At 41.9% G+C, this 21,761-nt stretch overlaps 2 protein-coding genes across 2 annotated transcripts; one reads left to right on the forward strand and one right to left on the reverse strand.

Annotated features, from left to right (window-relative positions):
- The first annotated feature begins 579 nt into the window (after positions 1-579).
- Positions 580-11,968, forward strand: LOC120047671 (matrilin-2-like). Its single transcript, XM_038993223.1, has 13 exons — positions 580-698; positions 2,189-2,328; positions 4,802-5,010; positions 5,807-6,170; positions 6,299-6,421; positions 6,747-6,875; positions 7,829-7,951; positions 8,348-8,470; positions 8,632-8,754; positions 9,754-10,164; positions 10,306-10,458; positions 11,173-11,265; positions 11,510-11,968. The coding sequence occupies exons 2-13, from the start codon at positions 2,190-2,192 to the stop codon at positions 11,563-11,565; spliced, it is 2,046 nt and encodes a 681-aa protein (XP_038849151.1). The 5' UTR covers positions 580-698; position 2,189; the 3' UTR covers positions 11,566-11,968.
- Positions 11,969-15,505: 3,537 nt separating this feature from the next.
- On the reverse strand, positions 15,506-18,888 carry LOC120048514 (E3 ubiquitin-protein ligase rnf146-like). The gene is made up of 3 exons (XM_038994570.1): positions 18,769-18,888; positions 17,476-17,538; positions 15,506-17,304 (listed from the first exon to the last, which is right to left on the reverse strand). Exon 3 carries the CDS (start codon positions 17,290-17,292, stop codon positions 16,228-16,230), a length of 1,065 nt encoding a protein of 354 aa, XP_038850498.1. The 5' UTR covers positions 17,293-17,304; positions 17,476-17,538; positions 18,769-18,888; the 3' UTR covers positions 15,506-16,227.
- Positions 18,889-21,761: the final 2,873 nt, after the last annotated feature.

A 21,761-nucleotide genomic window follows, 5' to 3' on the forward strand; every position in this document is an offset into this window, starting at 1 on the left:
TCACCCAGATGTCTTCCAGGTACAGTAACCTCCTTACACTGTAGCTTGGACCACCGTTGGACCAGGACCACAGTACAATAGTTTAACTATCTGACCATTGGCAAAACCAATACGCTTGTCATTTACTTTGAAAAATGTACAGTGCAGTTGAGTTGTAGACACACTTATCGCCTTTTCACAATGCTATTTGTCAGATGTAAGAACAATAGATGGGATATCTGTTTGATTATTGGTCACTATTTCTGATCAAAGAAGATCATATGGTTACCAAAATGCTTGGTCGGCTCAGTTGAAGATGTCTTGATTGTGATTCACATACTAAAATGATAGTTTAAACTGATAACCTACTGTATGAAAACATGAAGATTAGATCCATACAATTTTTTTTTATCCAAATGTCTCCAATAGGAGGCTTCCCTCCCCAGGTTAGAGCCAGACTGAGGTAAGGCAGCTAAGAGTAAATACAGAAGCAGTCAGTCCCAGAGGAGAGGGGGCAAGTCTAATGCATGTGCATAGAGAGAGAGAGAGAGAAAGCTAAAGAACATCTGCATATTCTCTGACTGACTGCACAACCACAACAGTCACCAGCTTGACTCACTCGCCCAGGTGGATTTCCTTTTCCTGCTTCACTTATTTTTAAAACATTTGATTTAGATATACTGGCAGATCTTTTCACAAAACTTTATTTTGATATTAAGGTAAGGAGACTTTTGATATTTTGATGTTATTTTCAATAGTTAGTGTTGTCACACTGCAGCATGAAACCCCATGACAGATGTAGTGTTTACCACACAGAATCTCGGAAGCTCGAAGATGACAATTACATTTTTTAATAGAAGTCAACATGATTCAGATTCCACATTAGACTGTGTTTGATTGAGATTCAATATGGCCATGACAAAAGGTTAAAAAATACTGTAGTTTGTAATGTTTTTTTTAGGACTTCACTTGTATATGGTCCATCTTCATGTTCAATTACAGACTGAATGAGTAATAGCAACAACTGTTGTATCAATCTCTGGCATGTGCTGGCTCTTGTTTTCACTGGTTTTTCACTTACCTAATGTTTGTGCAGCTGTGGTAGTTGAACAGGATGTTCCATGAGTGTGTGACCCTGCTTGCTTCAGGTCTCTGACAGTCATAAACATGTCTGGTACACCTATGCAGCTCAGACCTGTGAACAGACTAAGGAGCAACTCAGTGTAATCATCTTGTCACTCGGTCTAAGGCACTGCATCTCAGGCCCTAAGGCGTCACTACAGATACCCTGGTTCGAATCCAGGTTGTATCACAACCGGTTGTGATTGGGAGTCCCATAGGGCGGTGCACAATTCAACGTCATCTGGGTTTGGCCGGTGTAGCCCGTCATTGTAAATAAGAATTTGTTCCTAACTGACTTGCCTAGTTAAATGGAACACAGAACACATGTGTTCTAGAATGGGCATGGCTATGTCTCTTAAAGCCATGGAACACAACTACTGTATGTCTGTCAGAATGGCCCGTACAGTCAACAGCTGCCTGAGTGTTGTGTGTAGCAGCAGGGTGTATGAAGCGGTCTAAATGGGAGCAATAACAGATGGCTCTGCAGAGAGCTGACAGAGGAACAGTTACTTTAAATCACTGCAAACCACCTAAACATCTCAACTCAGAGTGGAGTTTAGTTCCATGTATTAATAACTCCAGGAGACACCCAGGAGCTGCCAATGTTACATTTCAGTTCATAAACTGAAGGGAACTGGTGCATGTTTTTATATTAGATTGTGGACCTCCCTCACTGGTAGCTTGGGTCTGGAATGTGTTGTATACATTGTAGTTGTAGGCTGCGTCTTGGCACCATTTTCCCTATAAAGTGCACTACTTTTGACCATTATAGACAATAAGGGGCCATTTGGGACAAAGCCCTAATCGTACTGTACGGCTGTGACATGGCACCCATTCTGGGTTAAGGAGGTGAAATATGAAGCTGTGGTTTCAGGCAGGCAGGAGGTGAAAGTGCTTCCTATTTATAATTCCTCTAGAGTCTGACTGACATCCCATCCCCAGTCTCCCTGTCAGTGACTGGCAGTGTTTGTGTTTGTTGATGTGCACTCATCCTCAGGACTGGAGGTTGGGTTGGTTGTCTCTGCAATTGTTTTACCAGCTGCTGTCTGTCTGTCCACCCATTTGTCCGTGGGTCCCCCTGGTCAAGGATGAGGTCTCTGACCCTTGGGCTCTTTTGCCTGCTCTGCTGCGATGCAGTCCGAGTGGACCACAGAGACAGACGCCGTTCCAGACCATCCGTCCTGTCCACAGGACGCAATGACTCGGCCGCCCAGTCCAACTCAGTGGGTAAGACCAGCAGAGATTACTGGTACTAAAGGAAATGTGGTGCTAGCTAAATACTGTGGTTTGTGTCACAATCAACACTATCAACAAGGAAGGTCCTACAGGTTCTAGTTTTGTCACACCTGGACTACTGTTCAATCGTGTGGTCAGGTGCCACAAAGAGGGACCTCGGAAAATTACAATTGTCTCAGAACAGGGCAGCACGGCTGGCCCTTAAATGTGCACGGAGAGCTAACATTAATCATTTGCATGTACATCTCTCATGGCTCAAAGTGGAGGAGAGATTGACTTCATCACTACTTGTTTTTGTAAGAAGTGTTGACATGCTGAATGCACGATGTTTAAACTACTAGCACACAGCTCAGATACCCATGCATACCCCACAAGACATGCCACCAGAGGTCTCTTTACAATCTCCAAGTCCAGAACAGACTTTTGGAGGCGCACAGTACTACTGTACATAGAGCCATGACTACATGGGACTCTATCCACATCAGGTAACTGATGCAAGCAGTAGAATCAGATTTTAAAAAACAGATAAAAATACTGTGAACAGACACACACAGGCATAGACACACATACACATGATAAGACATGCACTCTACATACATGTACACATGGATGTTGTATTGTAAATATGTGATAGTGGAATAGTGGCCTGAGGGAACACACTAAATGTATTGGGTAAAGTGTTATGAAATGGAATGTCATGTAATATTTTAAATTGTATGTAACTGCCTTCATATTGCTGGATCTCAGGAAGAGTAATAAACACAAATACAATGGAATATAGTGGAATGCATGGAATATAATGGGACATACAGTACAATATAATGGGACATACGGTACAATATAATGGAATATACGGTATAATATAATGGGACATACGGTACAATATAATGGAATATACAGTATAATATAATAGGACATACAGTACAATATAATGGGACATACAGTACAATATAATGGGACATACGGTACAATATAATGGAATATACGGTATAATATAATAGGACATACAGTACAATATAATGGAATATACAGTACAATATAATGGAATATACAGTACAATATAATGGAATATACAGTACAATATAATGGAATATACAATACAATAAATATAATGGGACATACAGTACAATAAATATAATGGGACATACAGTACAATATAATGGGACATACAGTACAATGTAATGGAATATACAGTACAATATAATGGGACATACAGTACAATGTAATGGAATATACAGTACAATATAATGGAATATACAATACAATAAATATAATGGGACATACAGTACAATAAATATAATGGGACATACAGTACAATATAATGGGACATACAGTACAATGTAATGGAATATACAGTACAATATAATGGAATATACAGTACAATATAATGGAATATACAGTACAATAAATATAATGGGACATACAGTACAATATAATGGGACATACAGTACAATATAAAGGAATATACAGTACAATATAATGGGATATACAGTACAATATAAAGGAATATACAGTACAATATAATGGGATATACAGTACAATATAAAGGAATATACAGTACAATATAATGGGATATACAGTACAATATAATGGGACATAGAGTACAATGTAATGGAATATACAGTACAATCTAAAGGAATATACAGTACAATATAATGGGATATACAGTATAATCTAAAGGAATATATAGTACAATCTAAAGGAATATACAGTACAATATAATGGGATATACAGTACAATATAATGGGACATACAGTACAATCTAAAGGAATATACAGTACAATTTAATGGGATATACCGTATAATATAATGGGATATACAGTACAATATAATGGAACATACAGTACAATATGATGGAATATACAGACCATATGTGTGTGCACATGTACAGTATGTATATTCATAATTGGTCTGTATTTCACCTCACAGTAAAGATCAAGTAAAATCAATGTCTGACCAGGGGAACTGGTCCTCTCTAGGGGAATATATGGAGCATGTAGATGTTTTTCTTCTTGTCTTTCCCAGGCTTAGTTTAGTGTTGACTGACCTACAGATTATTACTGGAGGCTAGAGAACTCAGAATCTTTCCTCTGCTCTCAGACTGACTGACTGAGTACACAAAGTAATAATCACTGTCCAAACTCAAAAAGAAAGAATCAACCAGATAGTGTCAGAATGATGTACTACAGTACTTTAAGTAAGACCCAACTTCTGGTTTCTTCATACAGAGAGCCCATGTAAATATCCGTTATATACAGTATAGTAAGACTACTTCCAGTCAGATTATCTGTATGTTCCTCAGAGAGCCCCTGTAAATACTATATTAGAGTTACATTAAGCCTATGTACAGTACAATACTTCCATTAAGGCTTTCTTTGTGTTCTCCCCCAGAGAGCCTGTGTAATTATCACATATAGTAGGCCTGGCCTACTGTACCTCCAGTAATGCCTGTGTCTTTCCCCAGAGAGCCTGTGTAAAGGGAAGCCCCTGGATTTTGTGTTCATCATCGATAGCTCCCGCAGCGTGCGTCCCAGCGACTACGAAAAGGTCAAGATCTTCATCACCAACATCCTGGCCTTCCTGGACGTGGGCCCGGAGGCGACGCGCGTCGGGCTGCTGCAGTATGGCAGTGTGGTGCAGAACGAGTTCTCCCTCAACACCTACAGCAGAAAGGTAGTCTAGGCCCTAGGGAACAAGTTATCCCATAAGACCTACCTCAGCAAGGTAGCCTGGGGAACGAGTTCTGTCTCAACACCTACAACAGCAAGGTACACTCTTAGAAAACAAGGTGCTATCTGGAACCTAAAAGGGTTCTTCAGCTGTTCCCATAGGAGAACCCTTTGAAGAACCCTTTCTCCCTAAACTACACTTTGAGAAAAAAAGGGTTCCTAAAGGGTTCTTCGTCTGTCTCTTTTTGGTTTCAGGTAAAACCCTTTTTGGCTCCAGGTAGAACCCTTTTGGTTCCAAGTAGAACCAGTTTGGGTTCCATATAAAACCCTTTCCACAGAGGGTTCTACATGGAACCCAAAATGGTTCTACGTGGAGACAAAAATAGTTTTTTTTACTTGGAACCAAAAAGGGTTCTCCTATGGGGACAGCTGAAGAACCCTTCTGAAACCATTTTTTCCCTAAGAATATAGTTTGGGGAACAAGTTCTGTCTCGACACCAACAAGGTAGCCTAGAGAACAGGTTCTCTCTCTCGATGCACTTAGCTGAATAGCCGTTGTGCCCTTGAGCAAAGTACTTCTACCCACAGGGATGTTGCAATGTGGCTGAACTTCCTTCCTCCCAAATGTGTGGTGAGACTGGGAGCAGAAGAAACAGATGGACAATTCAGTACTGTTCTATTCTTTTTACAATATGTTTATTTGGTTTTCCAAGTACAGTTGCTCAGAAACAGTCTGTAACAAGAATCCCCCAAAAAACTAACCCACCCACATTAACAAACACAGAACTGTTGTATTCAAGGCAGATGTGGAGCGGGCGGTGAAGGCCATGGACCACCTGGCCACCGGCACCATGACCGGCCTGGCTATCCAGTACACCATGGAGACGGCCTTCACCGAGCCAGAGGGCGCCCGGCCCGCCGACATGCACATCCCCCGCATCGCCATGATTGTAACGGACGGGCGCCCCCAGGACATGGTGGAGGAGGTGGCGGCACAGGCCCGGCAGGCGGGCATCCAGATCTTCGCCATCGGAGTGGGCAGGGTGGATATGAATACGCTGCGGGCCATCGGGAGTGAGCCCCACTCGGAGCATGTGTACCTGGTGGCCAACTTCAGCCAGATAGAGACCCTCACCTCCGTCTTCCAGTCCAATCTGTGTGGAGGTGTTTTCTCTCTGTTCATCTCTCAATACACTCATGTGCTTTAATTATTATATTGATGGAGACTGTAAGGATTTATTATTTGTATGGATGTGTGTGTGTGCATACGTGCATGTGTGTTTATGTAATAGGTACAGACCTGTGCTCTGTGATGGACCATCAGTGTGATCACCTCTGTGTGAGCGCCCCAGCTTCCTATATGTGCCGGTGTAGAAAGGGTTACACCCTTAACTCTGATGGCAAGACCTGCCGCGGTGAGTGAGCAACTTAGTCGACTGTGCTCAACTCCATTATAACAGGCTTGACCACATCATTTGACTAAGAACATGGAAAATATGTTGCTTTTGGACAGACAAACTCACTAGTGGGGAACAAGGAAACAAGTCAGTGGTGTAAATCAGAATCAGTGGGGCCTAGCTGGCTGGGTTAGGGTTTGCCTGTGGGACGGTGCAGTGCTAGGGCTGGTGGAATAGCAGGAGCAGCAGCAGAGGCATAGGGTAAGGGTTAGGGTAAGGGTTAGCTACAGCAGTAGCATTAAATCCTGTCTTTGCCTATGTTGTGGTCCTCCTGGTTCTGTAGCGGAAGACCCGTGTGATGTGGTGGACCATGGCTGTGCCCATATCTGTGCCAATGTGGCAGGGGTACCAGGCTACGAGTGTCGCTGCCGGCTTGGGTATGAACTCAACGAGGACGAGAGGACGTGCCGAAGTGAGATTCTTAGTTTTTCCTCTTTCATTCATTCGCTCTTTATTTATTTTTGTGTGGTTATGACTAAAGTTAACATAGAAAAAAACTGAAAACAAGTAATTTATCTGCTTGTGAAGATTAACCTGAATTCCAGATTTCCATCTGTCATTTCATTGCTCAAATCTGATGGGCTATTATACTGAAAACAATAAATAATTTGTTTTGGGTTACATTTTAGTCCATGGACTGGCTCAGTGATGCAACAACGCTTGACTATTGTAGTGTTCACAATCAGTTCTTTAAGCAGTTGAAGGGATGAATGTCCCAGATCAGTCCAACTCTAATACAGTATTTGGTCTATCTTGTTGCCAGACAGAGGTCCAAGTCCACCCACATTTGGACATGCCCCTAGTGCTCTAGTGGAACTTCAGACTTCAGAGTAGCATAGGGGAGATCTCCAAGAGGAAGTGTGCTTTTTGAATCATCTCACTGGCTGCTGACATATGGGGGAGTGTGTCCAGGGTGTCAGAATACTAAGAGATCATAACACAGCCAGGGTTCCATCTGGTTTGATCTGTGGAAAGGTTTCTACATGGAACCCAAAAGGGGTTCTTCAAAGGGTTCTCCTATGGGGACAGACGAACAACCCTTTTTGGTTCTAGATAGCACCTTTTTTTTCCTAAGAGTGTATGTTCCGATGCAAATTGCACAATAAACATTTTAATTAACTTCAGAAAGCACACCTCTTGAGTGTATTACAATCCTAACACATTTTGGATATTGATTTCAGAGCCCTGTGGGTTAATCAAAACTGTAAGTGCTTAAAAAAAATAGGTAGAAACAACTGGTATTACAGGAAAAAAATAACATTCCAAATTAAAGGCACCTATTCACTCCTTTATCTCTTGTTAACATCCTGAGAATAATGTATGAATTCAAGCCAATCTATGTGTGTCTCTACCTTTTCCCATCAGGAATAGATTACTGTGACCTGGGGAACCATGGCTGTCAGCATGACTGTGTCAGCTCTTCCGAGTCTTACATCTGTAGATGCACGAGGGGCTATGTTCTCAACCTCGATGGCAAGACCTGCAGCAGTAAGTTCATCACTCCTCTGGTTATATGAACTGTGTTACTGTGCTATTAACAACACTGTACTCAACCTCCCCCTCCTGAGATGGCAGTGCCAGTACACCTCTAAAACCTCTGGTTTAAAATATATTACATCTAACAAATAAAGAAATCGTAAACTGTTCATTCAAAATATCAGTTGTTGGAGGACTCAGCAACAGAGTGCTGTGCTCACTGTGTGGGCAGTGTTGAGGAAAACATTTGTAATGTATTTATTTGTTGAATGTGGTGAATATGTGAGTCACTGTTATATATAACAGTGTAGAAGTGTTAATTCCCTGAAAGAATATTAGTATGTGTTGTCCCTTTCTCTCTTCTGCCTTGTTTCTATCTCTGTATCTGATGTGACTAACACCTCTCAGAGATTGACCACTGTGCTCTTGGCGACCATGGGTGTGAACATGAGTGTGTGAACACTGAAGATTCATTTTTCTGTAACTGCCATGAAGGCTACATACTCAGACCTGATAATAAAACCTGCAAAAGTAAGTCTCACCTGCTTCACACTAGAATAGTGTATGCTCTCAGTCTCACCTAATACACAGAAATATAACTTGTATTTAACATTTTACTTAGATTTTAACATACTAGCAGGTCTTGCTTATTGACCTCAACAACTGGGTCTGATCACTTTTACTTACTGCAGAGCTTGATCCATGTTCCCTTGGTAACCATGGGTGTGAGCATGACTGTGTGAACACTGAAGATTCATTTGTGTGTAGATGTCGAGAAGGCTACAAACTCAGACCTGATAACAGAACCTGCAAGAGTAAGTCCATGGCATGCTTCCATGTCTTACTATCAGCTGTGCGGTAACAGATCTTTTGGACATTGCACAGTAATAAGAGGATCTTCTCTATGCATCATGCTGTTTTGGCCCAACGGATTCACATCCCTTTGAATTGATATGTTAGAATGGATGTTTCGTATTAATGCTTATGTGACTGAGGGAAGTTGGACTGCCTTCAAATATACACCTAACTGCCTCTTTTGTAATGGGTCTGACTGTGACTGAGTGTTTTTCCATCCTGGTATTTATATGTTACATAATTTGGATGAGTGTGATTATGAGGTCATGGTTAATCCTGATGCTCCCTCTAGTCCAGGGTGTTCTTTTCCTGGATTAAGAGGAATATTCCATGCTGTTTGACAGTGACAAGCACATGTCGTGAAGGAAGAAAGAGTAGTTCTCGATAAGTAGATAGATGGATATTCATGCACATTATTACCCAATGTTGCATTAAAATGACTGTCTTTGGAACCATGAAGCCTGGAGTAGAAAACACACATTTCCATTATTAATGAGAATTATCCTTATTACTATTTCAACATGACCTGCACCAGGGGCGCAACTTTCACTGGGGAATGGGGGGACATGTCTCCCCCACATTCGGAAATTGCATTTTTGTCCCCACCCCCAGTTTTATCATTGGAATGTGATACAAAACGAGGCAACGGTGTGCTTTAGGACCATGCGGACTCCTCCGAGCGGTCGGGTAGGCTGTTGGGAGTGTTTATCTGACTGGATACATTTTTTTCAAAGAATAATAATAATATGTCCCCGCCACTTCTAAAACCAAAGTTGTGCCCCTGAACGGCACACAGGTCTTCATAATGTTGGGCCATTATTGTAAAATGAGCCAGTTATTAGCCTGTCAGCGACATCGTTTAAGTAATGTAGGCTAGTACTTTCTGCTGCTGTCTTGCCATGGTATAGTTTATTTGGGGCGTCGTGACTTGACAACACTATTTGTCTCTACTATGGCAGAGGCAGTGTGTGGAGATGGAGTGATGGATCTGGTATTTGTAATTGACGGCTCTAAGAGCCTGGGACCGGCCAACTTTGAGCTGGTCAAGCAGTTTGTGAACGGCATCGTGGACTCTCTGGACGTGTCCGGCACGGGCACCCACGTGGGGCTGCTGCAGTACTCCAGTAAGGTCCGCACAGAGTTCATCCTGGGTCAGTATACCTCAGGCCGGGACATCAACAGGGCCGTGTCGCGGATGCAGTACATGGGCAGAGGATCCATGACGGGTGCTGCACTGCGTCACATGTTTGAGTACAGCTTCTCTGCCAAGGAGGGGGCCAGGCCCGACATGCCACGGGTCAGCATCGTGTTCACCGACGGACGATCCCAGGATGATGTGTCGAAATGGGCCACTAAGGCAAAGGATGCTGGTACGGTTTCTTTACGTTGTGTTTGCTGAACTTGATCTGATTGCAGAGCCATTTAAAGAGCCTTTAATAGAGTACCATCTTCTCTTAAAGGAGTCATTCATCCACTTCCTTCTGACCTTTGACCTGCTTCACTGTCCCCAGGTATCACGATATATGCACTTGGTGTTGGTAAAGCCATCGAAGAGGAGCTCAGGGAAATTGCTTCCGAGCCAGATGATAAGCATTTGTACTATGCTGAAGATTTTAGCAACATGGGAGAAATTACAGACAAATTGAAGTCACGGATATGTAAAGGTACCCAATGAATAAAACACACTCTAAAATAACTTTCTTATTAAAGATCCATCACAGCTACACATTATTAATTATTTCTCACACTTTCCTGCACAGTGCACAAATCCTCTCATCTTGAATAAATTATGAATTCTATAAATACAAATACTGAATCAAAAATGTCCCAAAACCCATCTAAAGTCTTAAAACTAATCAGATTGTTTATGAAGGTGGTGCTTATCGACTTCTACATCATGTTTTATACTTAAGCAATAAGGTCTGAGGGGGTGTGGTACATGGCCAATATACCACGGCTAAGGGCTGTTCTTATGCGCAACGCAGAGTGCCTGTATACAGCCCTTAGCCGTGGTATATTGGCAATATACCATAAACCCCCAAGGTGCCTTATTGCTATTATCACACGGCTGTCAGCCAATCAGCATTCAGAGATCGTACCATCCAGTTTATAATGTGTGTTAGATCGATTTTATCTCATGCACTGCATTTCAGGAAATATTTATTGAGGAGCCAGTAAGTGCTTTATGTTCAGGGGAAAAATGCTGTACATCTCTGCCACCTGCAGGTGATTTTATGAAGTACAACAGAAACCATACCATTGGAGGCCTATCATTGTACAGTATATTGTGAGGCTCTGGGAATGAATAATTGTATTGCACTTGATCTGTGTCAGTCTGTTCCTAAAAGACAATCCATACTGTGTCTGTCTGTGAACAGAGAAACCCTCCCCTCAAGATATGTGTAAGTGTGAGAACGTGATGCTCTTCCAGAGGCAGGTCAACGAACAGCTTAGGAGACTGACCCAGAATAATATCCTTTACAGCCCTGTGGTGGTGTGCATACTTTAGATAAGATATTTAATATTGCCATGACATTGAATGCTTTCCAAATGGTACCCTATTACCTGTATAGTGTGCTACTTTTGACTAGAGTCCTATCAGCCCTGGTCAAACATAGTTCACTATAAAGGAAATAGGCTGCCATTTAGGATGCACTCAGTATCTTTAAAAATGTGTTTAATTTAAAATCAATAACTTCCTTAATGTGTAAGTACTTGATGTTGTGTCAAAAAGGATGGAGACCCTTGAGAATCAGCTTGGACACGAATGAAGGACAAAGACATTGTTTTCATCTGTTCGTCCTCAACGGATTCTTCTCAACTGGCCTGCGGTGCAAGAGCATTACTAAACTTCAAGGGATAACTTTAAGCTATTTCAACATGCTACACTGAAATATAATATGGAATATTTTCTACAGTAACTGCTATTTATATTCTGAACAAAACTATGCATTTATGCATGTGGCTGTGGACTGGAGTAAGTGGGGCCAAAAATACTGTATATCTTTGCTACATTCAGTTATCAAAATGTGTTTATTTTTAAAAGTAAAATGTTATTTTGCAGATAACTGCAATTTATAGATCTAAATATAACTCGTATAAGATACAGTACAACATTTTATATGACAAATCAAAGTAAAATCACTTGTTGTGAATAAAATCTCTGTTGATCTTGCTTGTATTGTACTTTGTGGAACACCAAAATGTGTCACAACGTTTTCAAAGAGCGGAAGATCAAATCATCTGTTAGATTAGGATTGAACCCGACAAGGTTTTTGTATAAAACATTAGAAACAAACATAGTGGTCTTACTGCTGCAATTTCCAACCACACCCCCAAGACTGAGCCGAACAATAGCACACACACAGAGATAGTGAGAATAACAAGAGGAGGATTCTCTATCCAGCCCACTACAGTTGGGAGTTCTCTTTCTCCAGTTAATAGACTAGGTCATACAGACCTATCTATAAATTCATCAAGAGACCTCAATACCACACAACTCTACCAACTACAGTAGCTGCCCCACTACTTTATCTGTCTCTGATAACTATTTGCAGGCCTGAGGAAGAATTCTCCATCTGTCCTGCTGTTCCAATAAATGTACAATGCCGATGGTGTGTTCTTTTTCAACCAGGGTAGGAGATTCATGACATTCCAATTCATGTGAATTCTGAATAATCTAACAATGAAATGTTCTGTGTTTATCCTGCTGCATAGATCTAGGCTAGAGTCAGCCGCTCCTTTCCCCCTCCCTGATAGATCAAGCTTCCCTATGGTGTGAACCTGGCTGGCAGGTCTCTGGTCCCTGGATAACACACCGCCAGGGGTACGTCCCAAATGGCACCCTATTCCCTACATAGTGGGCCCTGATCAAAGGTAGTGCACTAAATAGGGAGCCATTTCGGATGCAACCCCGCCAGGCCTTTTGTCTTCCTCTCCCATCCCTTTACAAAGGTCATGTGTTTCCTGGCCAAACACCAGGCTTTGGTGTTGCTTACAGATACACTGTGATCAGAATATAAAACCAGGGTGTGAGATGAATTCAGAGTGGGTTGGAACCTGTCTGTTGAAGTAGGTACGCTACACTGCACCAAGTGGACCTGTGCAGGGCAGGAGCAGCGGGTGCATGGTATTAGCAAGTGGTGAGGTACACTACATGACCAAAAGTATGTGGACACCTGCTCGTCAAACATCTCATTCCAAAATCATGGACATTAATATGTAGTTGGTCCCCCCTTTGCTGTTATAACGGCCTCCACTCTTCTGGGAAGGGTTTCACTAGATGTTGGAACATTGCTGCGGGACTTGCTTCCATTCAGCCACAAGAGCATTAGTGAGGTTGGGCGAACAGCCCGGGCTCGCAGTCAGCGTTCCAATTCCTCCCAAAGATGTTTGATGGAGTTGAGGTCAGGGCTCTGTGCAGGCCAGTCAAGTTCTTCCACACTGATCTCGACAAACCATTTCTGTATGGACTTCGCCTTGTGCACGGGGGCATTGTCATGCTGAAACAGGAAATGGTCTTCCCCAAACTGATCTAAGGCTTGTGTGCCGCTGCTCAGCCATGGAAACCCATTTAATGAAGCTCCCAACTAACAGTTATTGTGCTGACATTGCTTCCAAAGGCAGTTTGGAACTCGGTAGTGAGTGTTGCAACCTAGGACAGAGGATTTTTACACACTTCAGTGGTCCCGTTCCGTGAGCTTGTGTGGCCTACCACTTCGCAGCTGAGCCGTTGTTACTCCTATACGTTTCCACTTCACAATAACAGCACTTACAGTTGACCTGGGCAGCTCTAGCAGGGTAGACATTTGACCAACTGACTTGTTGGAAAGGATGCATCCTATGACGGTGCCACGTTAAAGGTCACTGAGCTCTTCAGTAAGGCGATTCAACTGACAATGTTTGTCTATGGAGAATGCATGGCTGTGTGCCCGATTTTATACACCTGTCAGCAACAGTTGTGGCCGAAATCCACAAATTTTAAGGGGTGTCCACATAGTTGTTTATATAGTGTGGCCTCCCGGGTGGCGCAGTGGTCTAGAGCACTGCATCGCAGTGCTAGCTGCGCCACCAGAGTCTCTGGGTTCGCGCCCAGGCTCTGTCGCAGCCGGCCGCAACCGGGAGGTCCGTGGGGCGACGCACAATTGGCATAGCGTCGTCCGGGTTAGGGAGGGTTTGGCCGGTAGGGATATCCTTGTCTCAGTATGTAAAATGTAATAAAATGTATGCACTCTACTGTAAGTCGCTCTGGATAAGAGCGTCTGCTAAATGACTAAAATGTAAAATGTAAGTGTAGAGTTGTCACATGAGAAATATCAGGGGGAAAAAATACACTGTGAACAGATTTGATACAAGACAGCTTATTTCTTGCAGTATCTTGCATGATGTCGCTAGTTGTGTTGGCATGTGATCAGCTCGCCTTTTGCTTTCATCCAACAAAAACAATACTTCCAATCAACGTTTTGGGTTGATGAATACACACATTTTATTTAAAATTACATACCATGTAAAAGATTACAAACCAAAAATCGTTACAGAAAGGTTATTATAATGATAGTAAAATTGAGCTCAACAGATGACAATGACAGTCAGCTGGTAAGAAATATAAAAACAATAACATTTAAAACTTCAAATGTTTTGCAGGAGACAGCCAGCAAGCCACCTATCAACCGTTGCTCTTCTCTTACCGTCTTAATCACACAATAGAATTTACAACCATAGGAAAACAAAGAAAAAACAAACAGTTAAACTAAAATCAAAAACATCAGTCCTCCTCTTCACCAGTAGTGTTTAACTTCACTAGGGTAGGGGGCAGCATTTGGAATTTTGGATGAAATGCATGCCCAAATTAAACTGCCTGCTTCTCGGGCCCAGAAGATATGATACGCATATAACTGGTAGATTTGGATAGAAAACACTCTAAAGTTTCCAAAACTGTTAAAATAGTGTCTGTGAGTATAACATAACTGATTTGGCAGGCGAAAACCTGAGAAAAAAAAATACTTCCTGAATGGATTTGTTGTTGATTTTGTAGTTTTCTATTCAATGCCATTACAGTATCCATTGACTTAGGACTCAAATTGCAGTTTCTATGCCTTCCACTAGATGTCAACAGTCTTTAGAAATAGTTTCAGACTTGTATTCTGAAAAATGAAGAAGTAAGAGCAGTCTGAATGAGTGGACCCTAAAGTGTCAACAAGAAACCGAGAGAGTGCGTTTCTTGTTTACCTTTTACCTTTTTTGAAATATTATCGATTATTTAGGCTAAAAACAACCTGAGGTTTGAATATAAACATCGTTTGACATGTTTCTATGAACTTTACGGATACAATTTGGATTTTTTTGTCTTCCTGTTTTGACTACGTTTGAGCCTGTGGATTACTGAAGAAAACGCACGAACAAAACGGAGGTTTTTGGATATAAAGAGACTTTATCGAACAAAAGGAACATTTATTGAGTAAATGAATGTCTGTTGAGTGCAACCATATGAAGATCATCAAAGGTAAGGGATTAATTTTATCTCTATTTCTGACATGTGTAACTGTTCTACTTGGCTAGCTACTGTTTGTAATGATTTGTCTAGTGGGCTATGTTCTCAAATAATCGTAAGGTATGCTTTCGCCGTAAAGCATTTTTAAAATCTGACACCGTGGTTGGATTCACAAGAAGTTAATCTTTAAACCTATGTAAAATATGTTTTGTTTTCTGAATTTTTATAATGAATATTTCTGTATTTGAATTTGGCGCCCAGCAGTTTCACTGGCTGTTGAAGAGGTGTGACACTACCGTCTCACGTGCCCAAGAGAGGTTAAGAATCTAACCCCTCTCTTAAAACACATGCACACGTTATGAAACAGACTAGCATTTCAGATTAATAAATCAGCAACTGAACATGCTTCGCTTTTGAAACACAAATGAAAATGGTGTCTACTGACCTTTTTGATCAGAGGTCATGGAGCATGGTGTTAATCACTTTGGAGCAGCCTAGAACTCAACACACCAAGCTGCTGCAGAGAGAGGAAAACACAACCACTGATCTGATCAAAACAACTGTTGATTAGCTGATAAGAGGCTTCTACCTGATTCAGTTAAATGCATGTCTCTGAAAATAATAAGTCTCCATCTTTCAACACGGCTGCATCACATACTGTCTGCAGGCATGAGGACGTACAAACATCCCAACAACTTACACGAAACAACAATTCAACGCTCAACTAACAAGTTGTATGGGGAAAGACTGCTCCTAAGGCCCACCAGTAAATTTTGACTATAACTAATTTTCAGGGGGTAATTTTCATCTTTAAAGTCTAATATAATGGGAGTGTCTCCTTGCCTCGAGACAGTTGTATGCAGGGGTTGGTTTTAATCTGTTTCAGAGTCCTATGTTAGCTAAGAATGTTAGCTACAGTGCAGAGGTTCATGATGAGTTGAGCTCACACTTCAGTACACTGGCCGTCAGGCCTTCGCGACCTCACACTGATGCTGGAGGCCTCAGCCCCAGGGGGGGACCTGTCCTCTGGGCTCTCCCCCAAACGCAGTCTCTGCTCCCGGGGCTCCACTGCCTCCCCATCCCCTTCCTCCTCCTCATCGTCGCTCCAGTCCCCAGACCCATCCACAGAGGTGTTAGGACCAGATGACATGGAGGGTGTGGCGGTGGCCTCCTCTTCCCCCTCCTCTCCCTCCCCGACCTCAGCCCTCTCCGGCGCATCTGTGGGGCTGATGTGGAGCAGGGCCAGGGTGTCTTCCAGGGAGGGGCTGGTGGGGCTGCCAGGCTGGCCCCCCAGAGAGGTGGGAGGCCTGGCAGGAGCAGACAGGACTGTGAAAGCAGCTGGAGCTGCTGCAGCCTGCTGCAGTGAGGCTGCTGAAGTATCAGCCCCGTCTGCAGAGTTCCCTCTCCCTGCCGCAGCGGACCCCTGTGTGCCGCCCTCGGTGTCCAGACGGAGGCCCGCCACCCCTTTCTTGGGAATGTCCACAATGTCCCGTTTTATCTTGCGGCGGCGGCCGTGCTCATTGCGCCGGTACTGCACCATGTTCTCCAGGTCGGCCACGTACAGGAACCCGGCTATCAGCATCTCAGCTGTCTTCTTGCCCTTGGAGAAAGCGTCTTCCAGCTCACGGCTGGTCCTCTCGTCATACTGCCACCAGCCGTTTCTCCCCTCATAGTACCAGGCGTTGTCCCCTGCGGCAGCCCGCCCTCCGGTCTTAAGCTCTTCGGGGGACAGCAGAGTGGGGTGCTCCAGGAAGTCCTCGGGAACCTCCTGTCTACAGAGAGCACAGCGCTTGCTCTGCCAGGACGCCCCTTTCACACACAGGAAACAGAAGACGTGGCGGCAGGGTAGCTGGACAGGGTGGACACAGCTCTGCAGGCAGATGGCACACTCTGGGACAGCCAGGGCAGGTGATGAGCCACTGGAACCAGAGCAGGCAGAATCACCACTCCCCTTCTTACTGGATGGGAGCGAGCTCACAGAGTGGTCAACCTCACCGCAGCTAGCCATCCTTAGGAAGTACTTTGGGTGGGGTGGGGGCAAAGAAAAGAGACCATTATTGACACAAAAGGATGTTAACGCGAACTACTAGCATCATAGTTGCCAAATTAAATCAACCAATACACTGAACAAGTTAAAGCAGTTTATTTAGCTACACACAGGACAGGCAGAGATTCTGTAGGAGCTACTTACTGTAATATCTGCTAATGTTGCCGCTGTAGCATTAGGCTTATTGGTGGTTGTTCAAATGTCTCACTGCCAAAAGGAAACAAAGGTTATAGCACAGATTTTATGTTTTTTTAATTGATAGATGAACTTCCGATTCCGGGAAACACAGTAAACAATACGGGAATGATGATATCAATAGTCGATTGTTTTTGGATAATTGAAACACTATTTTCAACTAAATCATGAAAAGAAGACCGGAACAGGGTCCCGATACCCTAGCTAGTTAACAATGACATGGGGCAAGCTTAGCTAGCTAAAATAAAAAATCTGGGTATATGCTCCTAAAAACCAATGAGGAGATGGGAGAGGCAGGACTTGAGCATCATAAATATAACCAATTATTCTATTTTAGCACCTGGCCATGCAGACCTGCGCGAGCAGTGTGAATGCAATGATTTAATAATATGTATGTCTACATTTATTTTGCAACGCTCACGCACGCAACGCGAGCAGTGTGGTCAGTATGTGAGCTAGCTAACTGACAATACCTGTATCGCGATACTTGTTAGTATCGTGGCAACGAAACAAAACAACTTTCACTTATTTTGGAAAACAGCCCTAATGTTGAAAACAAAACATTATGTTGTCATCCAGTGACACATTTATTTATTATCCAGTGTAATATTTATTTTCTAAGCTACAGCTAACTATTTTACATACAGCTGGTTAGTAAAGGAACAAAGAGTTGAGTTTACTTCATGTTAATTTTCACATAGGAAAAATATCGTGATACAGTCCAACCAAAAACGAAGATTGCTAGCGAACAGTAGGTGTTTTGTTCTTCGAGGTTAAGCCATCGTCAGCAAGGTAGCTAGCTAACGTTGGCTAATCTCTGAGCTAGCAAACTCGACAGCATTCTCCCTTTACATAACATTAACGTAGCTAGCTACGGCCATAATATTGTTATATATTCAGTGTTGTTATTCGCATTGAAACGGCGACAAACTGAAGGTTGGCTAGTCTGCTAACTTTGATTTGAACTAACGTTACCCACCTCCAGGCGGAATCAAAACAATGAGACCTGTTGTATCCAAGTTTCTAGGATTGACAACATAGCTAGCTAACGTTAGCCTGCCGTCTCAGTCGAGAAAGAAAGACAGCGCTAGTCACTTCTCTCTCTTAACCGATACTGTCATTTCGCATGTTAGATTTATCGGTCATTGTGTACCTCTTGTATTGTTAAATATTACATTGATTATAAATCATACACATGTAACTAAATTAGCTGCATAGCGAGAAATGTTATGTTAAACTCACCCGTCTGTTTTCCTCCTTCACAAAAAGAAACGTAGTAAGTTTAGCCTGTTAACGTATGATGACTACGTTTATAGAACGTAATCACGCACATTACAATTTTCTGGAATCAGCGGAGAAGTGCAAAATGAAGTAATTGCAGACCTTAATTCGGGACGTTTCTTAATGTGGGCTTTCCTTGATATCAGAAAACGCCCATTGGTGTTTAACATTGGTCAGTCCACAGATTATTATTATTTTTTTTTTAACCTTTATTTAACTAGGCAGGTCAGTTAATTAAGAACAAATTCTTATCTACAATGACAGCCTACCCCAGCCAAAATGGTGGTCACACCAGATGCTGAATGGTTTTCTGATCCACTCCCCAACTTTTTTTTTAAAGGTATCTGTGAACAACAGATGTAGGTCTGTATTTCCAGTCATGTGAAATCAATAGATTAGGGCCCAATTAATTTATTGATTTCCTTATATGAACTGTAAAGAATATTTGAAATTGGTGCATCTATATTTTTGTTCAGTGTAGTTACACACACAGCACTTTTACCATACAATGTGTTCAACTTGCATATTTGATACACGTTGACTTACATGATCAGACTGTGCATGTTAATTTATGTATACATTATTATCCAACATGTCCTCACCTGGGATTTGAACTCACAACCTCTTGGTTCATATTATTCAGATTTTCCGGCTATGCGACCATGTCTGTGTCAATTATCATCAATTAATCTGATTGATTTGATTTACTTATTTAAGCAATTTTAGATTTTTCTGTGTCTAATGTTGGTGGTGCTTTTGGCTCCCGAGTGGCGCAGCAAAATAAAATACAGAGCAACACATCACGAAGTGTTTTTAGCGGCAAGAAGCCATTGGTTCAAAGTGTCTTCTTTAGCTCCATGAAGTTGAATGCTCCATATAAATTACATTCAAAAAAGTGAGGATCGATTGACGGATAGAGAGTGAGTGTGGAGGCTTCCATCGTACTGCAATATTTTTTTTGCAGGCGTTAGGCCAGGGAGAAGAATGCGCTTCTGACATCGAGATAAATGAAAAACAGATAAATAATTTAAAAGTAAAATAAAAGGAGACGCAGGAATATTTTCTGACAACAGAGTGGACATATTCAAAGCTATTTAATCCAATAATATAGATACCAGACGGCATTCCCAAACCATGTGTATAAAGGCACCAGGTTCATTAAGATGGCACAATGCATCATTAAAAATGTTCATATGATACAGATTACGAGGAGTTTGAAAAATGCTGTGTACAAAATTATAATGGTGATGGTGATCAGGATAACGAGACGATTGTTGAATATTAGACTACACGGGGTCCCAACTAAAACATTGATCCAAACCTGGAAGGTCTCTATTCCACTGAGTATAGAGAGGAAGAGGTTTATAAGAAGTTGACAGTAAATAAATGATACATTTCGGAAACCCTTTGTTTCGATCTTAAACTCAAAATATTTTGCATAGGATGTAGCGTCAAAGCTGACTGCCAAGGAACACCATGAGCCCTAACGGCAGACCTAAATTGTAGATAAAAGAAAAATGATGAGCCAGATAGTTTTAATCTATCTTTAGGATCTTGGAATGAACAAAGGCCGTCATCCCCTAAAATACAGTCGACTCCGTCAACGACACAGACATGGTGTCGTGGCAGGAAGTTTGGAATGCTGTGAACCAAGAGGTTGTGAGTTCAAATCCCAGGTGAATACTAATTACTGTAGAAATTAACATGCACAATGCAATCATGTATGTCAAATATGTTATTGACACAGACGTGGTGGCTGTGAATCAAGAGGTTGTGAGTTTGAATACCATTTACTGTTTAAATGAACATGCACAATGTGATCAGCTGTCAGATATATACATGAAAAGCACTGTGCCGGTAGCTATTTCCACAGCCTCTTTCTGCTGGTAAAATAATACTTTTCTAGTTTACATATGAGACAAAATTGAGAAAACACATTTTAAGTTGACTGAATTTTTGCCTACGTTTTCTCATGTTGAAAAACTAAAAATGAAAAGTTGAGTAAACCAACAAAAAAAAGGGCTGTGGAACCAGTTACTTAACAATATTTAGTTACAGTGTACCCAGCCCTTGAGTTCTCAATTGAATGTATGGACAACAGCTGGATCAATGACTACAATCCCAACACTCTGTTTTAATGTTTAGAAACGTTATTAATCCTTCTAGCAATACGGTTTTATAAACCTTTGGAACTTAATTTTCATGTGAGCGAGAAAGATTCTTTCAATTGTATTATTATTAAATACAAAATATACACTTACTGTGAGCAGTTTTGCAAAGTTGCAACTGGCTGTTTTCACACCACCTCCGCTACCACACATCCTCTCACCTTGCGCTCTCATTTCCATTGGTCCATTCTATTCCACATTTCCGACTGGATCGCATGTATTTCTCAAAATACAACTGGGTGCAACTGTCCTAAACTGCGTATAGTAAGTGTATCTTTTGGATATAATAAAATATTTCTCTATTATATGAAAGTTAAATTCCAAATGTTTCCGAAACTGTATTTGCGTTTAGACAGAGCATTTGTCCAGGGTCGGAGCGTCGGGCCATTCCCCACACAAGGCTAAACGGGACGTACTAATGGCTCAGTGTAATGGAATGGAATTGGAGTCATGAATAAGGGTAAGTAAGGTTGTGGTGGGTTTGATTCAGCATTTCACTGACAGTTCTTTGATTGTCTATGACCATCTATTTAATGCAATTTATGTGAAGGCCTATATAAACTTACAAACAACTGTGTTTAGGATGGATATATCTTCAAAAGACTTGCAAAAACTAAGCAACAGTGAATCTGAAATTAGAAAGGCAGGTCCCCGGAGAGTGTTTATTGATTAGTTGGCGCGATTTCATGCCAGCGTGTCCCGACAATATTTTGGTTATCTCCGATTGTTCTAGCTTCATATGGGAGTAAAGATGTTTGATGTTTTTTAGATTTGTATCACAAACAA

Source organism: Salvelinus namaycush, chromosome 5 (genome assembly GCF_016432855.1).
Source record: "Salvelinus namaycush isolate Seneca chromosome 5, SaNama_1.0, whole genome shotgun sequence".
NCBI classification, from domain to species: Eukaryota; Metazoa; Chordata; class Actinopteri; order Salmoniformes; family Salmonidae; genus Salvelinus; species Salvelinus namaycush.